At 36.8% G+C, this 23,551-nt stretch overlaps 1 protein-coding gene across 3 annotated transcripts; it reads right to left on the bottom strand.

Annotated features, from left to right (window-relative positions):
• Positions 1-7,715: 7,715 nt before the first annotated feature.
• On the bottom strand, positions 7,716-23,163 carry FEM1B (fem-1 homolog B). 3 transcript variants are annotated; one of them, XM_077128336.1, is made up of 3 exons: positions 22,795-23,163; positions 22,484-22,575; positions 7,716-13,652 (listed from the first exon to the last, which is right to left on the bottom strand). In XM_077128336.1, the coding sequence occupies exons 1-3, from the start codon at positions 23,146-23,148 to the stop codon at positions 12,017-12,019; spliced, it is 2,082 nt and encodes a 693-aa protein (XP_076984451.1). In that variant the 5' UTR covers positions 23,149-23,163; the 3' UTR covers positions 7,716-12,016. The 3 variants fall into 3 exon arrangements, 2 of the variants coding, with proteins under 2 accessions (XP_076984451.1, XP_076984452.1); XR_013162449.1 differs by having other exon boundaries at positions 13,541-13,652; positions 22,411-22,579; positions 22,795-23,151; XM_077128337.1 differs by lacking the exon at positions 22,484-22,575 and having other exon boundaries at positions 22,795-23,142.
• Between the last annotated feature and the right edge of the window lie 388 nt (positions 23,164-23,551).

The raw sequence follows: 23,551 nt of genomic DNA, 5'->3' as shown, positions 1-23,551 counted from the left end.
CTTAACTGTTTCTTAAAAAGGCAAGTTGCTACTTTCATCAGTATCCAAGAGCTTTTATCATCCCTATTCTCCCAGAATAGACTCGAGCCTCAAGTCAATCTCTCTGGCTTCCAGCCCCAGGATGTTAAGAAGCCTGTTATAGGAACAGCTGACTTAATCACGCTCCTTTTCTGACTTAATGACTCACTGCAACCACCCCTCACCCACAAACTAAGAAGTAAGTCACCAGGTCTCTCTACCAGCCAGATGTGCCCTGGCTTAATAAAGCCATTAGTACTTTCACTCAGCACACTGGCCTTTGCTTTTATCCTCAGCTATCATGCCAGCCTTTTATTCCGTACTGCTTCTTACGATTTAAAAAACAAATCCCAGAAACTCTCCTTACATTAACATTAACTTAGTCCAGGCACTTCTCAAAAGGCAGTCAAGCTGAATCAACCACGTGAAAATCCGCCTTGTGCTTTTGTGTCACTGCCTATTCCATTAGCTTTAACATCACTCTAAAGTAGGGCAGCATGTTCAAAAACTGAAACAGACACCCAAAGCACAAGTGACAAAAGAAAAAAATAGATAAATGACAACTCCTCAAAATCAAATGCTTCTGCACCTCAAAAGACTTTGTCAAAAAGGTGAAGAGGCAGCCAACTCAATTAGAGAAAATATTTGGAAATCATCTATCTGAGAAATGTTTGATATCCTGTACGTACAAAGAAATCATACAACTCAACAACAAAAGAACAAACACCCCAATTATAAAATGGGCTAAAGATATGAATAGGCATTTTTCCCAAGAGCAAATACAGATGGCTCAAAAGCACATGAATAGAGACAAAATAAGCCAGAAACAAAAGAACAACAATGGTGTGGTCACCTTTAGAAAATGCTTATAAGAAAACAGGGGCCTAGCTTGTAAGCTTTTAGAGCAGACACATTAAGTTTGGAGTGGTGATTAATATTTCTGGATTTTAAGGGGCTGTTTTATATATATAACCTGATATTTAGAGATAAGAATGGAGCCGAACAGGTTGGGGTTAAAATAATTCCGAACATAGGGATAAAAAAGACAGTGTCTATATTTTAGAAGCACATATTACCCTTTCAGATCAATGGAAGAAAGGTTTATTTGGTCTGGAACTGAAATTTTCTGTAGTGCATAATCTAATTCAACCTATCAGCATAGCTCATTTGAACAACTGAAACCCAGGAAGCACAGAATAAGAAAAAGGTCCTTTAATCCTGTATAGATTATTGTAATGCCTGGAAACATCCTATAAACATAGATATGTTTATATCTATATAAACATCTATATATGTTTATATCTATACAAACATCTGTATATCCTAGATAATATATTATCTGCTTAACATATTAAGCAGATAATCAAAAAGTATTGGCAAAGTCCCCCGAGGGAGGGGAAAAAGAATATAAAACTATTAACCCTTACCATCAGGGAATCCCCTGATACTGTGTCAAACTTTAGAGACACCCAAATCAATAGGCCATGCCCTCAATCATGAGGCTTACTCTTGTGAAGCTTATGTAGGTAGCGGAGAAGATTAGACTACTTATAGGCATGCCTAAGAGTTACTTCTGGAGGACCTCTGCTGTTGCTCAGATGTGGCCTCAGTCTCTCTAAGCCCAATTCTGCAAGTGAAATCATTGCCTTCCCTCTATATGGGACATGACATCCAGGGGTAAAAGTCTCCCTGGCGAGGTGGGTGATGACTCCCAGGGATGAATCCAGACCTGGCACCATGGGATCATCAATTCCACCCTGACCAAAATGGGGAAAAGAAGTGTAGTTAATAAAATATGGGTGGCAGAGAGAGTTTAAATAGAGTCGAGAGGCTACTCTGGAGGTTGCTGTTATGCAAGTTTCAGGTAGGCCTTGCTACCTACCATAACCGGCCAACCCCCAAACAGAACCATTCCAACCAATCCTAAAGAACACCTAGGGTAATATATAAGATTCCACAGTTCCATGCGGTAGAGTAAATTTCCAGAAACCTACAACCTCCAGATGGGTCCCTGGTCCAGATAAGTCCTGAAACCTAGAGGGTCCAGCCTCTCCAGAACATCAGATAGTTCCATCTCCCTACCCCATATTAGTGGCAGACCCTTCCAATATCAAAAATTTAGAATTGCCTTAGCTCAAACAATCCTAAAGAGAGGTATGGAACGATCACAGATGATGGTGGAGTTATACAGAGAATATAGGATTTAACTAATGAATATGGATGCTGAATCATTAAATTGATATCTCAGTCTCCAGTAAAAACCTAAAATTGTGAAATTGTAACCCATGTCAAACTCTGAAATACGTTCTACAACTAATTGTGTTGCTGTGCTTTGAAATTTATAGCTTTTTTGTATATATGTTACTTTACACAAAAAAAAGAAGGAAAAAAAAGTCAATTGTGATGATAGAAAAAATATTTAAGTCCTCTAGCCTCCTGTATTCTGAAGCAGCTAGAAGGAAAAATCTGAGAGGATCGTATTGTAGCCCATGACAAATTCTGGGATCTGTCCTGTAACTACTTGTTGAAGAGTACTTTGAAAACTATTGAATTTTTATTTCTTTGCTTTGTATATACGTTATACTATACAATAAAAAAGTTAAAAAAAAAAAAAAAACTGAAAGGAGCTCTGCCAGCTTAGCATGAAGAGAGCATTAGAAGCCTTGCACCTGGATTCGAAATGTTTCTATAAGATATAGGCTAAAATGCACCTAGCAAACTCAGCAGATTCACAAAGGGTTATTTTATTTATTTACTTATATATTTTGCATGGGCAGGCACCAGGAATCGAACCTGGGTCTCCCGTATGGCAGGTGAGAATTCTACCTGCTGAGCCACCATTGCACCGCCTTCACAATGGGTTATGTGCTGAAAAAAAAAATCAGGGGTGGGGAAGAGCACCATTCCTTGATGCACCCATCCTTTACAAACAGTTTTGCACATTCTCTGTTCTTATCTCCCTTGTACTGCATAAAAGAATCATGAGCAGCAACTCAAATGATGTTTTCTGAAATATTTGCAGAAGGATACCCAAGTCAGAGTTAAAAAGAAACATCAAAAACTTTCATTGGGGGAATTAAAATTTAGAATTTCTGGGGGAAAAGCAGAAAATCAGATTTTAAATAGGGGCATCTAGCAGGACCACAGGCAAATAAGGGCAGAGACCATCTTTCTTATTTTTGTATGACCATTCCTGGCACAGTGCCTGATACAGAGTAGTACTCAATAAATGCTTATTTCCAAGTCTGTTCATGTAATAGCAAAACCCCAGTCCTGCTCTCTAGTGGACTAAGCAAAACACCTTTAAAAAGCACGTACAAAATTTTTAAAATGTTTGTGCATGAGGAAGAACAAAGGAATGTCATTACTGCAGGGTGCTGAAAATAGATGGTAATTAATATTTTAAAATTTCACCTTATGTGTGAGACTAAAGCAAAACATGTTTATTTGGTACAAAATTTATATTTTGACTAGTGCATTTCCTAATGTAACTTATGTAGATAGCTTGATTGAACACCATAAGTACTTGGAATCTTGGGTAGGACATGAGATTTTGTTGATTTGTCCAGAGTGATGCCCTGATGAATCCCAGAGTGATCCGATCAGTGAGTGGAAAAGTATTTGCAAAGTCACCTTTGGGGAACGGTGAGAACGGGGAGAAATTCAACTTCCCCAACTTGAATTCTTGATATTCTCACAAGCAGTGTGGACAACCAAGCTATAGGCTGAGCCCCCAGTCTTGGGGTTTGTTCATATGAAACTTAACCCCACAAAGGATAGGTCAAGCCTACTTAAAATTAGGCCTAAGAGTCACTCCCAAGAGAACCTCTTTTGTTGCTCAGATGTGGCCTCTGTCTCCAGCCAACACAAGCAAACTCACCACCCTCCCCCTGTCTACGTGGGACATGACTCCCAGGGGTGTGGACCTTCCTGGCAACATGGGACAGAAATCCTAGAATGAGCTGAGACTCAGCATCAAGGGATTAAGAAAAACCCTAGAATGAGCTGAGACTCAGCATCAAGCAATTGAGAAAACCTTCTTGACCAAAAGGGGGAAGAGTGAAATGAGACAAAGTGTCAATGGCTGAGAGATTCCAAACAGAGCCCAGAGGTTATCCTGGAGGTTATTCTTACGCATTAAGTAGATATCACCTTGTTAGTCAAGATGTAATGGAGAGGCTGGAGGGAACTGCCTGAAAATGTAGAACTGTATTCCAGTAGCCATGGTTCCTTTTTTTTTTTTTACATGGGCAGGCACTGGGAATCAAACCCAGGTCCTCTGGCATGGCAGGCAAGCATTCTTGCCTGCTGAGCCACCGTGGCCTGCCCAGTAGCCATGTTTCTTGAGGATGATTTTATAATGATATAGCTTTCACAATGTGACTGTGTGATTGTGAAAACCTTGTGTCTACTTTTATCTACCTTGTCAACAGATGAGTAGAACGTATGGAATAAAAAATAAAAGGGGGAACAAATGTTAAAATAAATTTAGTTTGAAATGCTAGTGATCAGTGAAAGCGAGGGGTAAGGAGTATGGTATGTATAATCTTTTTTTTCTGCTTTCGTTTTATTTCTTTTTCTGTTGTCTTTTTATTTCTTTTTCTGAATTGATGCAAATGTTCTAAGAAATGATGAATATACAACTAAGTGATGATATTGTGAATTACTGATTATATATGTAGAACGGAATGATCACATGTTAATGTTTTAGTTCATTTGTTGTTAAATTTTTTAAATTAATAAATAAATTTTTTAAAAAGCACATACAAATTTAAAAATATTTCATCTAAGCTTGCCAACAAGCTAATATTGCACATACACTTCAAGTTTCATCTCACGTAATGAAATTTTCCAGATCAAGTATCTCTAGAAAGATATTACTTCCAATATTTCTTTAGCTTGGTCATCTGTTTCTTGAATACAGCAGGCATCACTTGAAACAGAAAAAAAAATGTCCTAAAATCTGTCTGGGTGAATTCTGCCTTAGGGCTGGGGATTGCAACCACGCACAGACCTGGGAGAGATACCAAGATGAGCTTCTCTGGTACTGGTATGAGTCTTAAAGGGGCAAAAGCACTACTTACCAGGCAGTGTGATCGTGGCTCAGTGGCAGAATTCTTACCTGCCATGCTGGAGACCCGAGTTCAATTCCTGGTACCTGCCCATGCAAAAAAAAGAGAAGTACTGCTTCCTAGGTTAAGACCCAAATCTACTCCCAGCTCTGACATGCAGTCTTTGTGTCACCTTGAATAGCCAAGCCATTTCTTTTGGGGACTTATCCTCATCTTTAAAATAAGAGTTACTCAAAGTGTTGTTGTTTTTTTTTTTCAGGTCTCCAAAGGAACTAGAATGTTTAGATTTCAAATCTAAATTTGAAAACAAATATGTGCCAACAATGATGTGCTCCAACACCAACATTTAATGCTATAAGCCAATCTTAACCACTGTAATCAGATAAAAGAATTTAAAGGTGTGAATACAAGATATGAGAAGAGTGAATTTATCATTATTTGCAGTTGTGATTGGTGTATCTGGGACTTCCAAGAGAAACAACTAAAAAAATTATTTTTAATAAGGCAAATCCCTTAAAAGTGTCCATGTACAAACATTAACTTTTGGATGTACAATGGAAGCTCCTATTCTCAAGATAAACAAACAAAACCAATAAAGATATTTGCAAGACCTTCATTAAAATAAAAAACTTAACTCTCTAGACAAAGACATAAAAGACTTGAATTTTAAATAGACATGTCTTAATGCTGCATAAAAAGACTTTAAGCTCTACAAATGTCAAGTCTCCTTAAATTAACCTATTAAGTCAATATTAAACAAAAAAGTCTTTTAACATGATAAAATGACACCAAAATTTATATGAAAATATAAAATACGATGAAAAAATTATCCCCTTCTCCAAGCAAAGCAAATGACGAACTACTAGGCCCACTAGACATTTATAATACTTAACATTTACCAGGCATTTTGCTCTGTACCAGATACTATGGTAAGCACTTTAATTATCTCATTTGCTCATCACAGTCCAAGTTAGATAGATAATATTATTGTCCCAATTTACAGAAACTAAGGCTTGGATATAAAATTAACTTGCCCAAGATCACAGAGCTAATAAGTGAAACATACAGGATTTAAACCCAGATAATATTCCTCACAGCTCTAACACACTGCCAGAACAACAGAATAGGAAAGAGAATCAAAAAAAGATCCAATTACATTATGGGAATTCATTTTATGATTCAAATCAGTGTGGGGAAATTAAGAGGGCCCTTGGCTAGCAGAATCCTTATAACAAAATAAATTCCAGGTAGAGCAAAGATTTAAACTGAAGAAGTAGCAGCCAAGGAGGAAGAAGGGGTAGGGAGAGGGAAAAGTCACAAAACCACTAGAAAAAAACATGAATAAAATTTAAAGCTTTGGAATGAAGAAGGCCTTACAAGCAGGATACAACACACCAAAGACAATTAAAAAGTGACATATTTGGCTACATAAAAATCCAAACTTATGACACAAAAACTACCATTATTAAAGTCAAAGAATAAACTACAAACTATGACACAAGACCAAAAATTTCTTTAAACTTCCAAAGAGTTTCTAACAAGAAAAAGACCACAGGAGAGGCTGGAGGGAACTGCCTGAAAATGTAGAGCTGTGTTCCAGCAGCCATGTTTCTTGATGATGATTGAACAATGATATAGCTTTCACAATGTGACTCTGTGAATGTGAAAACCTTGTGTCTGATGCTCCTTTTATCTACCATATCAACAGATGAGTAGAACATATGGAATAAAAATAAATAATAGGGGGAACAAATGTTAAAATAAATTCAGTTTGAAATGCTAGTGATAAATGAAAGAGAGGGGTAAGGGGTATGGTATGTATAATCTTTTTTTTCCTGTTATCATTTTATTTCTTTTTCTGTTGTCTTTTTCTTTTTCTAAATCGATGCAAATGTTCTAAGAAATGATGAATATGCAACTATGTGATGATATTGAGAATTGCTGATTGTATATGTAGAATGGAATGATATGTTAATATTTTTGTTTGTTGTTAATTTTTTTAATAAATAAAAAAAGAAAAAGACCACAAACCAAAAGCAAAAAAAAAGGAAATAGAAATGGCCAGTAAATACATGAAAGTGTTCAACCATATTCATAATGGAGTGCATATCAAAAATACCATTTTTCAATAATCATCTTGGCAAAAACTAAGTATGTTAAATAAAAAGACAAGATGCAGAATAATATAGTAAAGGTAAGTTTGCATTTTTAAAAAAATAAGGAGACCTATGCACAGAAACATTCCGGGAAGCTACTCAAAAAACTATTAATAGTGATTGCCTCTGCAGAGCTCAAATGAGAAGTGGGGAGATATGGAAAGAGAACTTTTTTTCACTCTTTGAATTTTTTTTTACTATACCATGAATATGTATAACTTTGACAACTTTTTTTTAAGGAACGCAACAAAAGAACATCTCAACTAAGGTACAATGAACTATAAAGACACAAACTTTAAGGCAGTTTTTTCTAAACATTTAGTGAACACAAACACCTTTTTAACTTTTACACAGCAAGACTGTTAGTTTCAGATTGGCTGAGCTATTCATATTGTAAATTGCCATGAAATTGAAAATGATTCTATAGAAATGTCATGCAACATATAAATCACTGACACCAATGCAGTCAGCAAGTTTGCTTTGTTTATTAAAGTCACATAAATGTTTTGACAAAAGTGCACAAGAGAATGACATCACCGGTTTGTTATAAATCACAGTGAATTATCAAAATACAACAATGTAATTCCTCCACATGGAAGATTGCAGGATTGGGGTGGTTATTATAAAGGACAGGTTAAGCCAGTCAGATTATACTCCCCAACTAGTACCTCTAGGAAGATTAGATAGAAAAGCTGAGGTTCTTTTTCCTTATCTTTTCTCCCTACCAATTACTAAGCAATGACAAAGGGGGAAAAAAGGCCATGCACAAATTTTACAACACCTGATAAAAACAGATACAAAACCTTGTTCACTTCATAATTTAGCAAGCTTGTATCTTCTCTCCTTCATTTTTCTGATTGGTCCACTCATCATGACTCACCCTAAATGAAAAGCTGTTAATAATTTAGCAATACTCACCCTTGCACACACATCAAGATACACTCCCCATAACCATCAAGTCACTATCTCTTCCCTATATATTAACACAAATGTACACACCACAAACCTAAGACTACAGACATTTAGTTTAGTTTTAAAAATTAATATATCTATCACCACTATCAGTGCAGTATTCATTTCAGACCCCATATTTGGTGGAGGGGATGCTGTACAAACCAGCCTGTCTGAAGATTTGAGCAAGTGTGCCAAAAAGTATCAGAAAGACCTGCAATGTGACATTCATCATTAGGAGCACTCTATTTTCTAAAGAGGGTATCCAGAGAGAGCTGCATATTTTCAGAACAGAAATTAATATGCTGCATAAAATCTATGGACCAACAATTTTCCACAGACCAAAAGGCAGAGTTTAGTTTTCTTTAATCCATTTTACTGTGACAGTGTGATCAGTGCCTTGGTTTGAGGAAAAGGAACATTTAAGATTTTTACAATCTATCATAAAAACAAGTCCTTTATCGTTCTATCTATTCACTAGTTCAACCACTGGCTGCTTCTAAACCAGCAGACTGTGATCTAAAATCTAGCAACTAACTCCTCACCCATCCTTCCAAAAAAAGAAATGCTTCTGCTTGAATAATCCAAAATGGTATTACTCATAAAGTAGCTGCCTTAACTGTGATGGAACGGGTAACAGGGTGTTGTTCCCTTGGGATCTAATTTTTAAAGATGTGCCAAACACAGAGTTAGTACTTAGGGAGCTGCTGCCTCCCAAATATATTTTACTTCAAATACTGCTGTCATACCTATCTAAGTTTCTCACAATTACCAGTTATTAATCAACTAGTAGTATAATAAAATAAAACCCTTCCCAGAAACAAGCAAGACCAAAGCTTGTAAACGGTTTGCTTTGGGGGTTTTTGTTTGTTTCAAGTTCCTACAGCAAAGAACGTTCAAGTAGTTGGACTATGGCCTACTAGAGCAATCCAGGGTGAATGGAAAGTAACTAGTCAATGTTGGGGTTCTTATGTAAAATTTTCCCCCTTATCAGCTTAGTGGATAGAGTTGTGGCCCATACCTTGAGTTAAACAGTTACCTAAACTCAAAAGTTTAGTCTCACCAGCTCTATTAAAAGGACAAAAGCTCACATAAATTTCCAGGATCTGTAAATGAAAGCATCCACCTGAGCCTCCAGTTCATCCAAATTTATATGTCAATTACTGAGCAGGCCTAAGAGGTTTTGATTGAAGTTGTAATGCTATCAAGGAAGAGTCACAATACAAGCCATAATTCTACCAATAATAAACATAAAATGACAAAAGTTACTGGAAAATTTCTGAGAGATCTGAAATGTAGAACCTTTCATTCCTATATATTTCCCTTAAAAAAATAAAAGAAACAAGTTTGGGAAAGGTTTGGCTAAATGTATTTTAAATAATTCTACTAAAAACAAATGTTTAAAAAACAGGCATGTAGAGAGCACTTCTTTCAAAAATGGTTTTATACAGGCGTTTAATAATACATATTTCAATTTATTTTACAAGACAGTACACAATATACGACTATACTATAATTTAAAAAATCCTCAGTTACCATTAGCACAGTTCATACTTTATTCCACTGTCTTCTAATTTTTCTTCAACTTTGCCAGCAATTCAATCAGCAGTATTCTTTTCTCCAGCATTCTATCCTCCCTTCTCAAAATCAGTCATGAAATTTCAAGGTGTCAATATGCACATAAAAACAACATCCTCATTTTATAAGTAATATCTAAAATAGTGCTGATCCTGGGTAGTCAAAAAGACAAAACATGTTTTGAAAGCATGCATTATCTGATAATTTAAGTTTCGGTGTTTAAAAATCATATACATTAGTAATGGTACCAACTGAATACCAAATACCATACCTATTCCTCAAAATGTCAAATAAGCAGGCCTTGAAGTCCAAAAACTAAAGGGGTTGACCTGAGCTGTGGAAAAGACATGACTCACTCACCTTGAGGAAGTGCATTTTCTTTCAGACCACCAGAGCTGCCTAGAGCAAGGTACAATATTTCCTTGACTCACACCAGAAGACTCAAGGCCAGTACTTTGAAATGAGGGTTCATTCAAATATTTCCCTAATAAATCCTAAAACCTTCCTGATAAAGCTCAGGTTAGGAAAATAGAAATCTATTGCCATGGCAGAATTTATCATCAGAATTTTCCTAACTGAAGTAGGAAGACACATGGGGTATAACTATAGCAACTGTAAAAGTATCTTGCTTTCTTAGGGGAAGTCTTTACAGCTCCCCCCTCCTCTCCCAACGTTCAAAGCATTTCATTTTGCCGGGTATCTCATTTTATTTAAGGCCCTAGGTGCTAAGTTTGGTTTGGTCAATGTTTTATACTGATCCAACTGCAACCTTTTATGCTACACTTCACAAAATAATATCCATACATTAATTGAAACCTTATAGTTTTTTTGTTTGTTTATATCTGAGGTTGTAACATCATTACAATGCTTTTTATTAAAGAAAAAAGCTGCAGGTCTTTACTTATAGAACCATGCACTATGAGTAGCTAAGGCATTCATTTGGCACTAGAGTGAAAAATACAGATACAAGCTAATTTTACTTTATCATCTTTAACATCACAAGAAATAGGTGTGTACCCTTTACTTGAATTTCTGCGATGCTTAAAAAACAAACACATCAATACTTTTTAGTCTGCCAGTTAAAGTGTTGCAGTTAAAACAAAACAAAACAAAAAAACCATAAAGGCCTCTGTACAGCATAAGTGACGTTTTATGGTTGAAAAATTTGCAGCTCTCAAATACTTTTCAAAGTGGCATTATGAATTCTTTCCATTACCAAAAACATTTAGTTTTTCTATACCACAGTAGTGATTTTACTACTTCCTGTCACTAAGTAAAGAAATGTGAAAAAATTAAAAATAGGTAGGTACTAAAAATGCCTCTTGGAAAGTAGTTTCCAATTTTTAAAAGATGCCATATAGGAGGAAAGAGACATGGGGTAAAAAATGGAATGGATAATTACATTGTGACAATTTGTGTCATAAGAAAACATTGCATTTATAATTTTTACATGTCTGGGAACTGAGTCAAATACAGACTGCCACAATTTAGATAAATTACATTAAAACAAAGACTTTAAAGAATTTTAGAATTCAAGCCTAAAGGTGAAGTCTATCAATACTCTTTAAAACTGGTTTAAGATTACTACTTTGTAAATACCTCCAAACATAATGAAACAATTTCAATGGATTTACTTAATTTTAGAAATCTCTAACTATTAAGTTAGCACTTTTTTTTTTCAGATTAATCTGCAGCCATGTATTTTTTAAATCCTGATCATATAATGTTTTGTTCATTTCATATAAATAATGGAAGAGTGAAAATTATCTACAGCAGTTAAGCATGCACAGAACACCTGGGCATCACGTTACTTTTAATGCACCTTTTTAGTTTTTCTTCATTAACTCCTCAGAACTGCTGCATAGAAAACACACTGGCATAGGTTTTTCCCAGAAATACTTTCGTTGGTAGCTGTTCAAAACATTACCAACTTCAAATCATAAATGTCCCGTCACATAAAATATTTTACATTCATACGCCCCCCCCCCCCAAAATAGTTATAAGTGGCCAATAGTCAAATACCTTAGGTTATAGTCACACTTAAATAATGTGGTTTTGCTTACAGTGTATCTGAAATCAATTCCCATATGAGGCAAAACGACTAAATGTAGAACTAAGGAAGGATAGATTGGAAGAGCAGTGGAAAGAAAAGCAGAATTTATGAACACATAATTCTATTGTCTGTGATTAAAGTCCTTTACTTTTTAGCACCACATTAAATGATTTTACATATCCAGTCCCTTAATGAAATCCAACAAACTCTTCGAGAGTTCTGGGGATCTGATCTTGGTAGTTAATGTCATTAGCCCGAACTGCTCGGGCAGCCAGGCACTTGAGACTCATCTTCATTTGAGTTTTAAGTAGTATTTCAGATACCCCAGTTGTACTTTTGTCTAGCGGAGTCTTATTCTGTTTATTTGTCATGTCGGTGTGAGCGCCAGCTTCAACTAGACTAATGATGATTGAGTGCAAGGTCAAAAAATCACTGATGGGCCTGTTGTACTGCACAATAATGTGAAGGGCACTGTTTCCTTCATTGTCCACAGCATTCACCTCAGCACCACAGTCCAGCAGGAGCTTTGTGACAAGTGCATTTGGAAAACTGCAGACATCATTGGTGTGGAAATCATCAACTGGCGTATTCGAGTTGACAGCTAGATGCAGTAAGGTGAAACCTTCACGAGTTCTGGGATCAAGGTGAATCAGGTTGTAGATCTGCTTGTTAATTTTGCACTGATCTTCTTCACTGCACTGTGTTTTGGTGGAGATGCATACTAGATACAGAAAAGTATAGAGATTACATTCATAATTGTCCATGGCATTGTGGACATCAGCATCTGGAATATTTTTTACTCTGTTCATACTTTGTTCTATTTCCAAAACACTGCATCTCAAAACACACTCTATGTCTGGGGCCTTCACAGTTTCATTTAAATGTATCATCTGTGAGAAAACTTGAGCAAATCTAAGAAGATCCTTATGGGTGTTCCTGTTACCTTTCTGCCTGAGGTGCAGAGCATGAAGCCACAACTTAATACACTGCTCAAATTCCATGTTATCTGCATAAACAGCTCCCCGGTAAATGATGGGATGGGAAACATCAATATTGTCAGCACCTAAAATCCGTTCCCGAACTATAAGGCCTTCCATGTGAAGAGCATCTCTGTCTTGTCGAATGAATTCCAGTTCCTGAGGATTTCTACATTCAGTTCTATTCCCATAAGCATGGATTGGTGGTAGAACCTCTTTTTCAAGAATGTTGTCACCATCTTGAAACCTCTCTAACATGGCTAAATATAAATAGTGGTATGTCTTCATGATGTCATAGTTCTCACGGTCATTTGCAAAGGAGGCCCCCAAGAGTTCCAAAGCTTCAATCCGACTTCTTCGGTCACAATCAGCATGAGACAGCAAAAGTTCAACAACATCAGCTTTACAACTTTCAGCAGCTACTTTTAATGGCGTCATCCCATGCCCATTCACTACTATAGCAGCACGCCATTTTATTAACTCTTTCACGATATCTATGTGCCCAGCTTCAGCTGCAAAGTGCAGTGCTGTAGCTCCACAATGTGCTTTAGCATTGGGATCAGCACGTTGTTCTAAAAGGTATCTGACCACGTCAGTGTGTCCCTTATATGCTGCAATCATTAGGCAGGTATTGTCATACTTGTTGGCAATGCTGATGTTGGCATTATTTTCAACCAAGTATTTAACAATGTCCAGTCTGCCGTCAAAGCATGCTGCCCGCAGGGGGGTGGAGTTGGTAACTGTAGTATGGTTCACATTGGCCCCATGACTGACTAGAAGTTTAACAACTTCAAAATGTCCTGCTCCTGCTGCACACCAAAGAGCGGTAGCACCATCAATGACATACCTATACATGAAAAGAACAAACTGTTAGAAAATGGAGGCCATAAGCACTAATATAAATTTAAAGGATATATACATGTACACTGACCAAGACCTGGCTCTCTAGAATATTAATAAAACATCAGTTTTTGTGAAAATAAAATCAGATGATTTGGGTTAAGTGCCTTGCATAGTACCATGTACCCAGTATGAGCTTAATAAATATTAGCTATTACTGCTTTTACTAAAGTATATAAATCTATAAAAAACTCAGAAGAATCACCACCTTTCTACTGGCAAAATTAAATAAATTTCAGAAAACACAGAGGAAATATATGGAAGTTTGTAATGTCTTTACTACCAAGCTGATGCAATGGCTATTAGCAGCACAGCATATTCCTCCTCCCCAGTAGCCCTAGGTATCAGTGTTTTTTCAGTAAGTCAGTATTAAAGCCACGCCAATGCCTACCTAATGTTATGCTAAAACTTTTCAGGAAGTAAAATGTAAGCAGATAATTTTTTCCTAAGGTTATCGAAGCTAAAAATTATACTTAGCTCTATTATGGCAATGAGAATGAAACCATTACTGCTCCATACAACAATATTAATGGATTATGTAAACATAATGCTGAGCAAAAGAATCAAAAGCAAATAGTACATATTGTATTATTACATTTATATACTCTAGTGTTAGAAGTTAGGATACTAGTTACCTTTGGGAAGAAGCAGTGAACAGGAGAGAGCACAAAGGCAACTTTATTAAACAAATATGTCCACTTTGTGACATTTTTATATACGTAGCGCATTTTTCCATACGTATGTTATATACATGTATGTATCTATGTATGTTCCTCAAGCCAAATGACTATAGGGATGCTCTATATCCTCATCTGGGTGGTGACCACATGGTAGATATTTAGGAAAACTCACTAAACTATACACTTAAGATTTGTGCATTTTACTGTATGCGAGATATACTAACAAAATTTAAAGTTTTCTTAAGTATCTTCTTAAAAATACCATTAAATTGTTAATTGCTTTCTTAAACTAAAGATTAAACCAAGAAAATGATACATCAACGATATGTTTCAGTGGCTGTCTAAATTGTACCTTTTGCAAACTCTTTTAATTAAAATTCACTTATATTTTTATTGCTGTGATTATATACAAAGTTTAATAAAAGAAAATTTTTCATTGTAACAAAAATACCATTTAGAATAACATCAGAAAATGTCAATATTTAATAAATCTATAAAACACTTCTAAGATAAATTAGAGAAGTCCTAAATGAATGGAGAACTAGTCCATGTTCATGATTTGGAAGACAAAAATAGTGTTAAGATATCAGTTCTCCCTCAAAATGATCTACAGATTCAATGCACCCCAAATCAGAATACCAGCAGAGTGTGTGTGTGTGTATGTGTCTGCATGTAAATCAACAAGCCAATGCTAAAGTAGAAATGGGAACGCAAAGGGCCTAGAATAACCAAGATAATCTTGAAGGGAAGTAAAATTGAAGGACAAACCACAATAATTAAAACAGTGTGCCAAAAAAAGAGTTGAACAAAAATAAAACTACAGAGAAATAGATCCACACATAGAGTCACTTGATTTATGACAAAGGTTTCACTTAGATTCAGGTAGAAAGCATGGTCTTTAAAATAAATGCTGCTGGAGCAACAAGCTATCTCAAATGAAAAAAGTGACCTTGACCACTATACTTCATAGCATAAAAAGTTAGAAAACTAGCACAGTGTATGAAAGCTTCTAGGAAAAACTCATAAACCTTTGTAAATATTTATTAAACAGAATACAAAAAAAAATAAGACCGTAAAAGAAAATAATGATTTATTGGACTTCATGATAATTAAGAATTTCTATTCATCAAAAGACATTACGCAAGAAAGTAAATAGGCAATCTGCCCACTCTGGATTTGCAATAGATATATATGACAAAGGACTAAGAATACATAAAAAATCTAATACAAATCGATAAGAAAATGGCAAATAACCAAATTTAAAGATGGGCAAAAGAACTGAACAGGATATTTTACAAATGAAAATATCCATATGGCCAGTAAACACAAGACTGACCTGATATTACTAAGTTTGGTGAAGATGGAGAGCAACTGAAACTCTCATTCCTGATGGAAACTGATGTTAAGAATGTGCCTGAGTTCACCTGCTTTGGAAAAACTGTTTGGCAATATCTATTAAAGTTAAGCATACACCTACTCTATGACCAAGCAATTCCACTCCCTGGGTGTATACAAACAAGAGAAATGAATGCAAATGTTCACCAAAAGGCATACTCAAGAATATTCATAGCAGCTTTACTCATAATAGTTAAACACTGAAACAACCAAAATATCCATCAATAGAAGACTAGATAAATAAACTGCAGTATATTCATATAAAGGAATACTTCCTGGCAATAACTTTTAAAAAAACAAACAGAAAAAAAGCAAACCACTGATACATACAACTACATCAACGAATCTCGTAGACATTGTCTCAAAGACAAAAAAAATTAGACACAGAAGAAGATACTGCATGATCTATTCATGGAAAAGTCAAGTATGGGCAAAACTAATCTATGGTGATGGAAGTCAGAATAATCATTACCTCTGGGAGGAGGAAGGGAACTGACTGAGAAGAGACATAAGGCAAACTTTTAGAGTGATAACAGTATTCTATATATTGATCTAGTAGATGATTATATAGATGTAAACATACGTAAAAATTCATCAAGTTGTATACGAGATTTATGTACTTTTCTGGATTTAAATTATACCTTAATTAAAAATAGTATTTTTTTTAAAAAGAGGCATAAATCACATTAAAGAAAAAGTTTAAATGAACACAAATGGCTTTCCTCAAATACTTTCAATGCACCAAACACTATGCTAAGCACGAATTATGCAATATATCTCAATTACAACAACCCCTTCTAATAACTCTATCAGGCAGATACTAATATGCCCATTTTATAGATACATAACTAAAAGGTTCACATGAGGTCACAAACACTAAGGTACTCTGAAACCATAAAATGCATCAAATGTAAGGAAACATAGTACATGTCACTGTTCAAACATTTGTTTCATTTTAAAGTGTATTTTTTCAAGTTGATCATTAATGTCATTATGAAAAAAACCCAATACATAGTTGGTACAGTTACATTTACATAGTTACCATGTTTTCTTGCAGTAATGTTTTTTAAAATATACAATTATTATGTATCAGGAACATGAATCTTAGCTCTGTAAACTCAAATCAAGAAACGTTATATGAAAATAAGCACTCATATATTTTCTTTAACTCTTACAATAACTCCACAAGTATTGCCTCCATTTAAAAGACAAAACATGAGACTAAAAGAGATTAAAAAACTGTTTGATCTCAAATGTTCCAAAATGTGTGATGTAAAAGTGAAACTTAAATCATAGGTATGTACTTCATTGGGTTTTTATAATGGAGACTGATCAGTTAGTATATTTTTTTTAGCAGAGTCCAGTAAGTTTCCCTTCTTTCCTTCAGCTATATAGCGATGTGATATGAGCCTCAAAAACATTTTGATTATCTACTTTTATTGAGCCCAGTTAAATTTTGGTAAAGTATATTTATGACAAAAAATACATTGCAGAATGTTTTGTAAATGACTAGACCTTAAGAAATGTTAGCCTGGGTGAATTTAGAATTTCTATACCTAAACCAAAATAGTAAATAAATTAAAGAGAATTATAATCCTAACATCCATGACATTCCTCAGTCTATAAAACTAAGCTAAAGATGGGGAGCAACGGTAGTTCAGTGGCAGAATTCTCACCCACCATGCAAGACACCAGGGTTTGATTCCTGGCCCATGTACTTCAAAAAAAAAAAAAAAATCAACAAATGATGCTGCAATGACACAATAGTCACATGGAAAAAGAATGAAATGTGACCCCCACCATACAGCATATAAAAATTTAAAAAAACAAGTAAAGAGATTTAAAAAACAAAAAAAAGCTATAATTATAACAGTATACTGCCTCCAAACCAAATTCCAAAATAAAGTTACAAAAAAAAAATGCAACATTTATTTAGTTCCTATAGAAGCAGCATTGTAAACAATGATCTTTCAAGATCCAATTCAAAACTGCAAATGCAAGCTATCTTATTGTGTATTTCACCTTAAAATAGTGCGATAGTGGCTCAGCAGGTAGAATTTTCACCTGTCATGCCAGAGACGTGGGTTCAATTCCCGGTACCTGCCCATGTAAAAAATAATAATAATAATAATAATAATAAAATAAAAAGACTATACTCTAAAATTTACCTTTTCAAATAAAAAGCATGCATTAAGCAATGGAGATATTTCATGATAAAAGACAACATTTCTGATCACAAAGCTAATCTAATCTATTTCCTAGTTCAATTTAAAAAGGAAACGCTTCATTGAAACATTTGAAATTGGAAAGAAGTTCATTAAACGTAAATGATCAGCACTTTATTTTAACCCAAGTTCTTAAAATCATTTATTAGATCAAACTCTATTTGAAATATAGTCACTGAACAAAAAGACAGCCAACCCAATTACAAAATGGGAAAAAGACTTGAACAGACACCTACCAGAAGAGGAAATACGGATGGCCAAGAGGCACATGAAGAGATGCTCAATGTCCCTGGCCATTAGAGAAATGCAAATCAAAACCACAATGAGATATCATCTCACACCCACCAGAATGGCCATTATCAACAAAACAGAAAATGACAAGTGCTGGAGAGGATGCGGAGAAAGAGGCACACTTATCCACTGTTGGTGGGAATGTAAAATTGTACAACCGCTGTGGAAGGCAGTTTGGCGGTTCCTCAAAAAGCTGAATATAGAATTGCCATACGACCCAGCAATACCATTGCTAGGTATCTACTCAAAGGACTTAAGGGCAAAGACACAAACAGACATTTGCACACCAATGTTTATAGCAGCGTTATTTACAATTGCAAAGAGATGGAAACAGCCAAAATGTCCATCAACAGAAGAATGGCTAAACAAACTGTGGTATATACATACGATGGAATATTATGCAGCTTTAAGACAAGATAAACTTATGAACCATGTAATAACATGGATGGACCTAGAGAATATTATGCTGAGTGAATCCAGCCAAAAACTAAAGGACAAATACTGTATGGTCCCACTGATGTGAACGGACATTCGAGAATAAACTTGGAATATGTCATTGGTAACAGAGTTCAGCAGGAGTTAGAAACAGGGTAAGACAATGGGTAATTGAAGCTGAAGGGATACAGACTGTGCAACAGGACTAGATACAAAAACTCAAAAATGAACAGCACAATAATACCTAATTGTAAAGTAATCATGTTAAAACACTGAATGAAGCTGCATCTGAGCTATAGGGTTTTTTTTGTTTTTGTTTGCTTGTTTGTTTGTTTGTTGTTGTTTTTTACTATTATTACTACTTTTATTTCCTTTCTCTATATTAACATTTTATATCTTTTTCTGTTGTGTTGCTAGTTCCTCTAAACCGATGCAAATGTACTAAGAAACGATGATCACGCATCTATGTGATGATGTTAAGAATTACTAAGTGCATATGCAGAACGGTATGATTTCTAAATGTTGTGTTAATTTCTTTTTTTTTCTTTCTTTCCGTTAATAAAAAAATAAAAATAAATAAATAAAAAAAGAAATATAGTCACTGAGAGTTCAGATGACAGTGTGCCTTTCATTCCTTTCCCCTACCTGATTATTTATCAAAATATTAGTACTAGCACTGACTTTAAAAGTAAGACCACTCAACAAAATGCCTCAGAATTCTCAAAGATCCTGTTCTCCTCTGTTCTCTCTCAGCAAACTTCTTCTAAACAGGGGTTCCTCACAAACTGACACAGAGCAGTCAGACCCTCAGAACTCAGACCAGCACAATATTCCATATTCACATGACACCTCTCCTTTGTTGTGCTCCATTTCTATAAGATTCTTAATAGCATCCCATCCTCCAACTAACTGTTCTTTCATTCCCACTCATGTGACTTTTCTTCTTGTCTACTCATCCACATCAATTTTGGTCTTTAATATTAAGCCATAAGCATAACTCTCAGATGTTACTCTGAAGAACTCCATATCAGAGTGGAGTTTAATCTAGATGGGTGGTCCCTTCTTCCTCTATTATGAATCCACTTTAGCTTCCTAAAGTATTATGGAAGTCTTTAAGCAGAATAGACTTTTTTTTTATTTTAAAATTATTTTAATTGTCTCTCTCTCTCTTACACACAATCACACACACACACAAAACATAGTACATGAAGTCCGTGATCATCCAAATAATTCTTTGTTTAGGATGAGGCTGAGATAATTTCAAGAAAAATATTAAGAACAAAACAAGTGTTGAATAATTTGACAACAACAAATTGAAAAAAAAATTTTTGAAAAAAAAAAAAGTGAGGATAGCATGCAAGTTACTAAAAATGAGGAAACACAAGCCTAGTTCGGCACGCAGAGAGAACCTGTTAGCCTCTACCTGGCCATCGATGCCAATGCAGTCTAAGAAAGGGGGTTTGGCCAAATACTTTCAAAAGCCAATGCCCGAGAGGTAAGCAAGCTTCCTATTGTTAACACCTCACTCAGCCCAACATTTTCACAATGTCTGGAAAGAGTGCGAAGTGAAATGACATTTGCAAATAACACCCTTGTTTTTCTGGTACTGAAATGAAAAATGACTGGGATAAATTGCAAAATAATCTCACAGGGTGGTGTGAATCGGCAGATGAACTTTATAAAGATGAACTATATAAAGTCTTTATAAAGAACTTTATAAAGCCACCATAAAGGTGGCTATAAACTTTAATTTTTCCCTTTTGTCAATTAATTGGTAAACTCTTCAAATGCAGACACTCTTAAATTTCTTTTGTTTCTTCCATAGAATATGAAACAGAGCTAAGTCCCTCATAGGCATTTAATAAAATGCTAAATTACTTATACCTAGCAGCTAATAAGTTCAAAATTATTATAATCCACAAAATAAGCAGATCAATTCAAGAAGACTCAGATAATCAAACTGCGAATGATATAAACATTTGTAATTGCAAATGGTATTTTATATAAGGATCATCAAAATCAAGCTTCCACCTCTCTCCAGTTCTCCCACAATCTCTTTTTGAACTGCCCAGGCTGAGTCCCTTCCTGCAAGCAACTGAAACACTTGTTATTCCAAGTGCACCATGCTGCTGTCTCTGGAATGCCTTCCCCATGCCTCTTCCTCGCTTCCTACTATCCTATAAGACTCAGCTCAAACACCCCCTACTTTTTGAAGCCTTCCCAGTTTCCCCTAGGCAGAGCTGAGCACTTCCTCCACTATGCTCTCTCAGTAGATTTAGATTCACACAACCCTAAATGGCTCACTAACCCTAAAACCCTCATTCGGTTATATATCTATTTCCTTCTCTCCCCCCACTAGACAGTCCTCCTCCACAGTGGGAAGAGTTTTTTATTCATCTTGTATATCAAATCTCTCTCACAGAGCCTAGCACACGGTAGCTGTTCAATAAATACATACTTACTGAAACTCTTAATTCTATGGGGCCACTACAAAATAATGGGTAAGGAAAGCCACTATACAGGCTCAAGCTACATTTCTAGTCATTTTAGGTTCTTTCAATTACCATCTCAATCACTTCCTCTTCACTGAAGGGTCAAGGAAGGGAGCAATAAATAAAGCTTCCAAACTCTTTAGAAAACTATTTTCTTTCCCCACTAGTCTCTCCCTTATCCACACAGGTCTCAGCAATCTCCTTAGCAGCAAGCAGTGTTCCCAGTAGTGTTACTGCAGACATTCCTATCTCAATGGATGCAGGTGCCTGTAACTGTTGGAATGCAGATGTAGGTTCAGGGGTCATTCCGCTTCACTCCTCCACTGGGTGTAGGCCAGGCCATTGGAATGTAGGGAGTTACAGAGAGGACATAGAAGCCAGTAAAGGAAAACAAGCATAAATCAGGTTGCCATCTTTAGTCAACATGAAAAGGACCATCTCCTTAACGTCTGTAGAGGTGGTACCAGAGATTAGCCACCACTCTTGGCCTATCATTTTATTAAAATATAATGTGCTAAAATATTTTCCTTTCATCTAAAGCACAGAAGGAAAAGTTTTGTGATCTAAACCTAAAAAAGCAACCAAAACTTGACAATAATCCTAGTTATTTTTAAAAAATGTTTTTTCAATCAGATCTTAACCAGGTAGCTTTCAGTACTCAAAACTAAAGAAACATATGTTTATGCTTGGATCCCATTTATTTCAAAAGAAACTGCCAGAACAGCTCACTTACTGGCACAAGTCAACAAAATAAATGCAAGGAAGAAAGCAAAATATCAATGCAGTTGTAATCTGTAAAACACTTTAAAATCCTTTTACTTAAAGAAGGTAAGGTGAAACCTCCCAAATTGAATACTATCATACTAAAAAATTATGTACAATTAAACTAAAAGGAAAAAATTTAACTAACACAATATCCCACCTGGAATAACAGTAAATTATCAAGCTTCCTCAAAATGTCACAGGGTAATATCTAATTAACAATAGCATTATTTCTCACATCTGGTCCAGTGCCTTTTTGCACCAAATATATCTACCCTGAGCGATGTAGAAGAGTCAGAATCATGTCTTGGAATGTCGGGCTGACACAATTCCTGAATAGCCTGGAGCTGTGCTGGTTCTGGGGGGTTATTTTGACATTAACGCCATAGCAACCGGCTGAGGGCATTATAGGACCACTCACTTACTTGAAAAGGGTGGGGAGGAAACTTGGTGGCCAAATAACTCATCAAACAGAGGTCGTCAATGTTAATTGCTGACCTTGTTAATTCCTGATCTCGGCTACAACCCACGTACTGATAAAGGTAAAATCTGGAAAGGCAGCCACCTCCTCCACACTGCGTGTTCACAGCCTATCTAGTAGAGAAGGAGAATATCTATTAGATATCAAGACAGAGGGTGTGGCTCTCTGCTCACAGAGGGAATAAAGGGTAGGGGCCGATGAGGATGGGCAAAAAAACGTGGGACAGAAGAGGAAGTATAAAATGGGACAAGTATGTACACGAGAAGGGAGTGATGGAGAGGTCTCGTGAAGTGGTGGGTGCCGTGAGCTGGAGTTAGGATGGACCTACCCGTCGAAGCGGACGGTGCCAGTCTGCTGAGTCTGCACCCGGTAATGTTCTAACAGCAATCGCACCACCTTGGCGTGCCCATTGCGGGCTGCGATGATGAGGGGCGTGGAGCGCTGCCCTCCCTGCTGGCTGACATAGCCGAGCAGATAGCGGATGTCGCTTTCTGACCGGTTGAGAAGCAAGGCGGCCAGAGTCAGCACCTTGCCCTCGCTGGCCGCTTTGTATACATAGCCAGCCAGGCCCTCCATGGCCGCCGCCAACTCCAGCACCCGCTTGGTCGCCACCGCTGCTGCTGCCTTGCGCCCCCGGAGGCCGCGTTCTCCAGCGCTTCAAACCTGGGCCCTCACAGCCCATTCAACGCCGAGCCGTCGCCGCCGCCGCGCCCAGGCAGCAGCGCGGCCCGGGGAGGGCGGAGACGCAGAGGTGGCCGAGCGCCACCGGGGGCACGTCCGCGACCCAGCCCGGCCGGGATGGAGGGCGATCAAGGCCGCCGCCAAAGCCCCAGGGGCCGGCGCTGGGCCGACGGGGTCTCCATGGGGGCCGCCGCCCCGGGCCTCAGGCCGGTCGCCTCCTTCCTGCGGGCTGCGACAGGCGCGTGCCCGAGGTACGGGTCGCCGGCAGGGTCCCGAGTGGGCTGCGCGCACCCTGGATGGCGAAAGATGGGCGCGTCCCACAGGACCCGACCCACGGGGCCTAAGGCCTAAAACTTCCTCTGCCTCTGCTCTCCGCCCACCCTGGCCGGAGGGAAACCTGCAGG

The sequence above is a fragment of the Tamandua tetradactyla genome, chromosome 14 (genome assembly GCF_023851605.1).
Source record: "Tamandua tetradactyla isolate mTamTet1 chromosome 14, mTamTet1.pri, whole genome shotgun sequence".
In the NCBI taxonomy this organism is placed as follows: Eukaryota; Metazoa; Chordata; class Mammalia; order Pilosa; family Myrmecophagidae; genus Tamandua; species Tamandua tetradactyla.
This window is presented reverse-complemented; position numbering and strand designations above follow the sequence as displayed.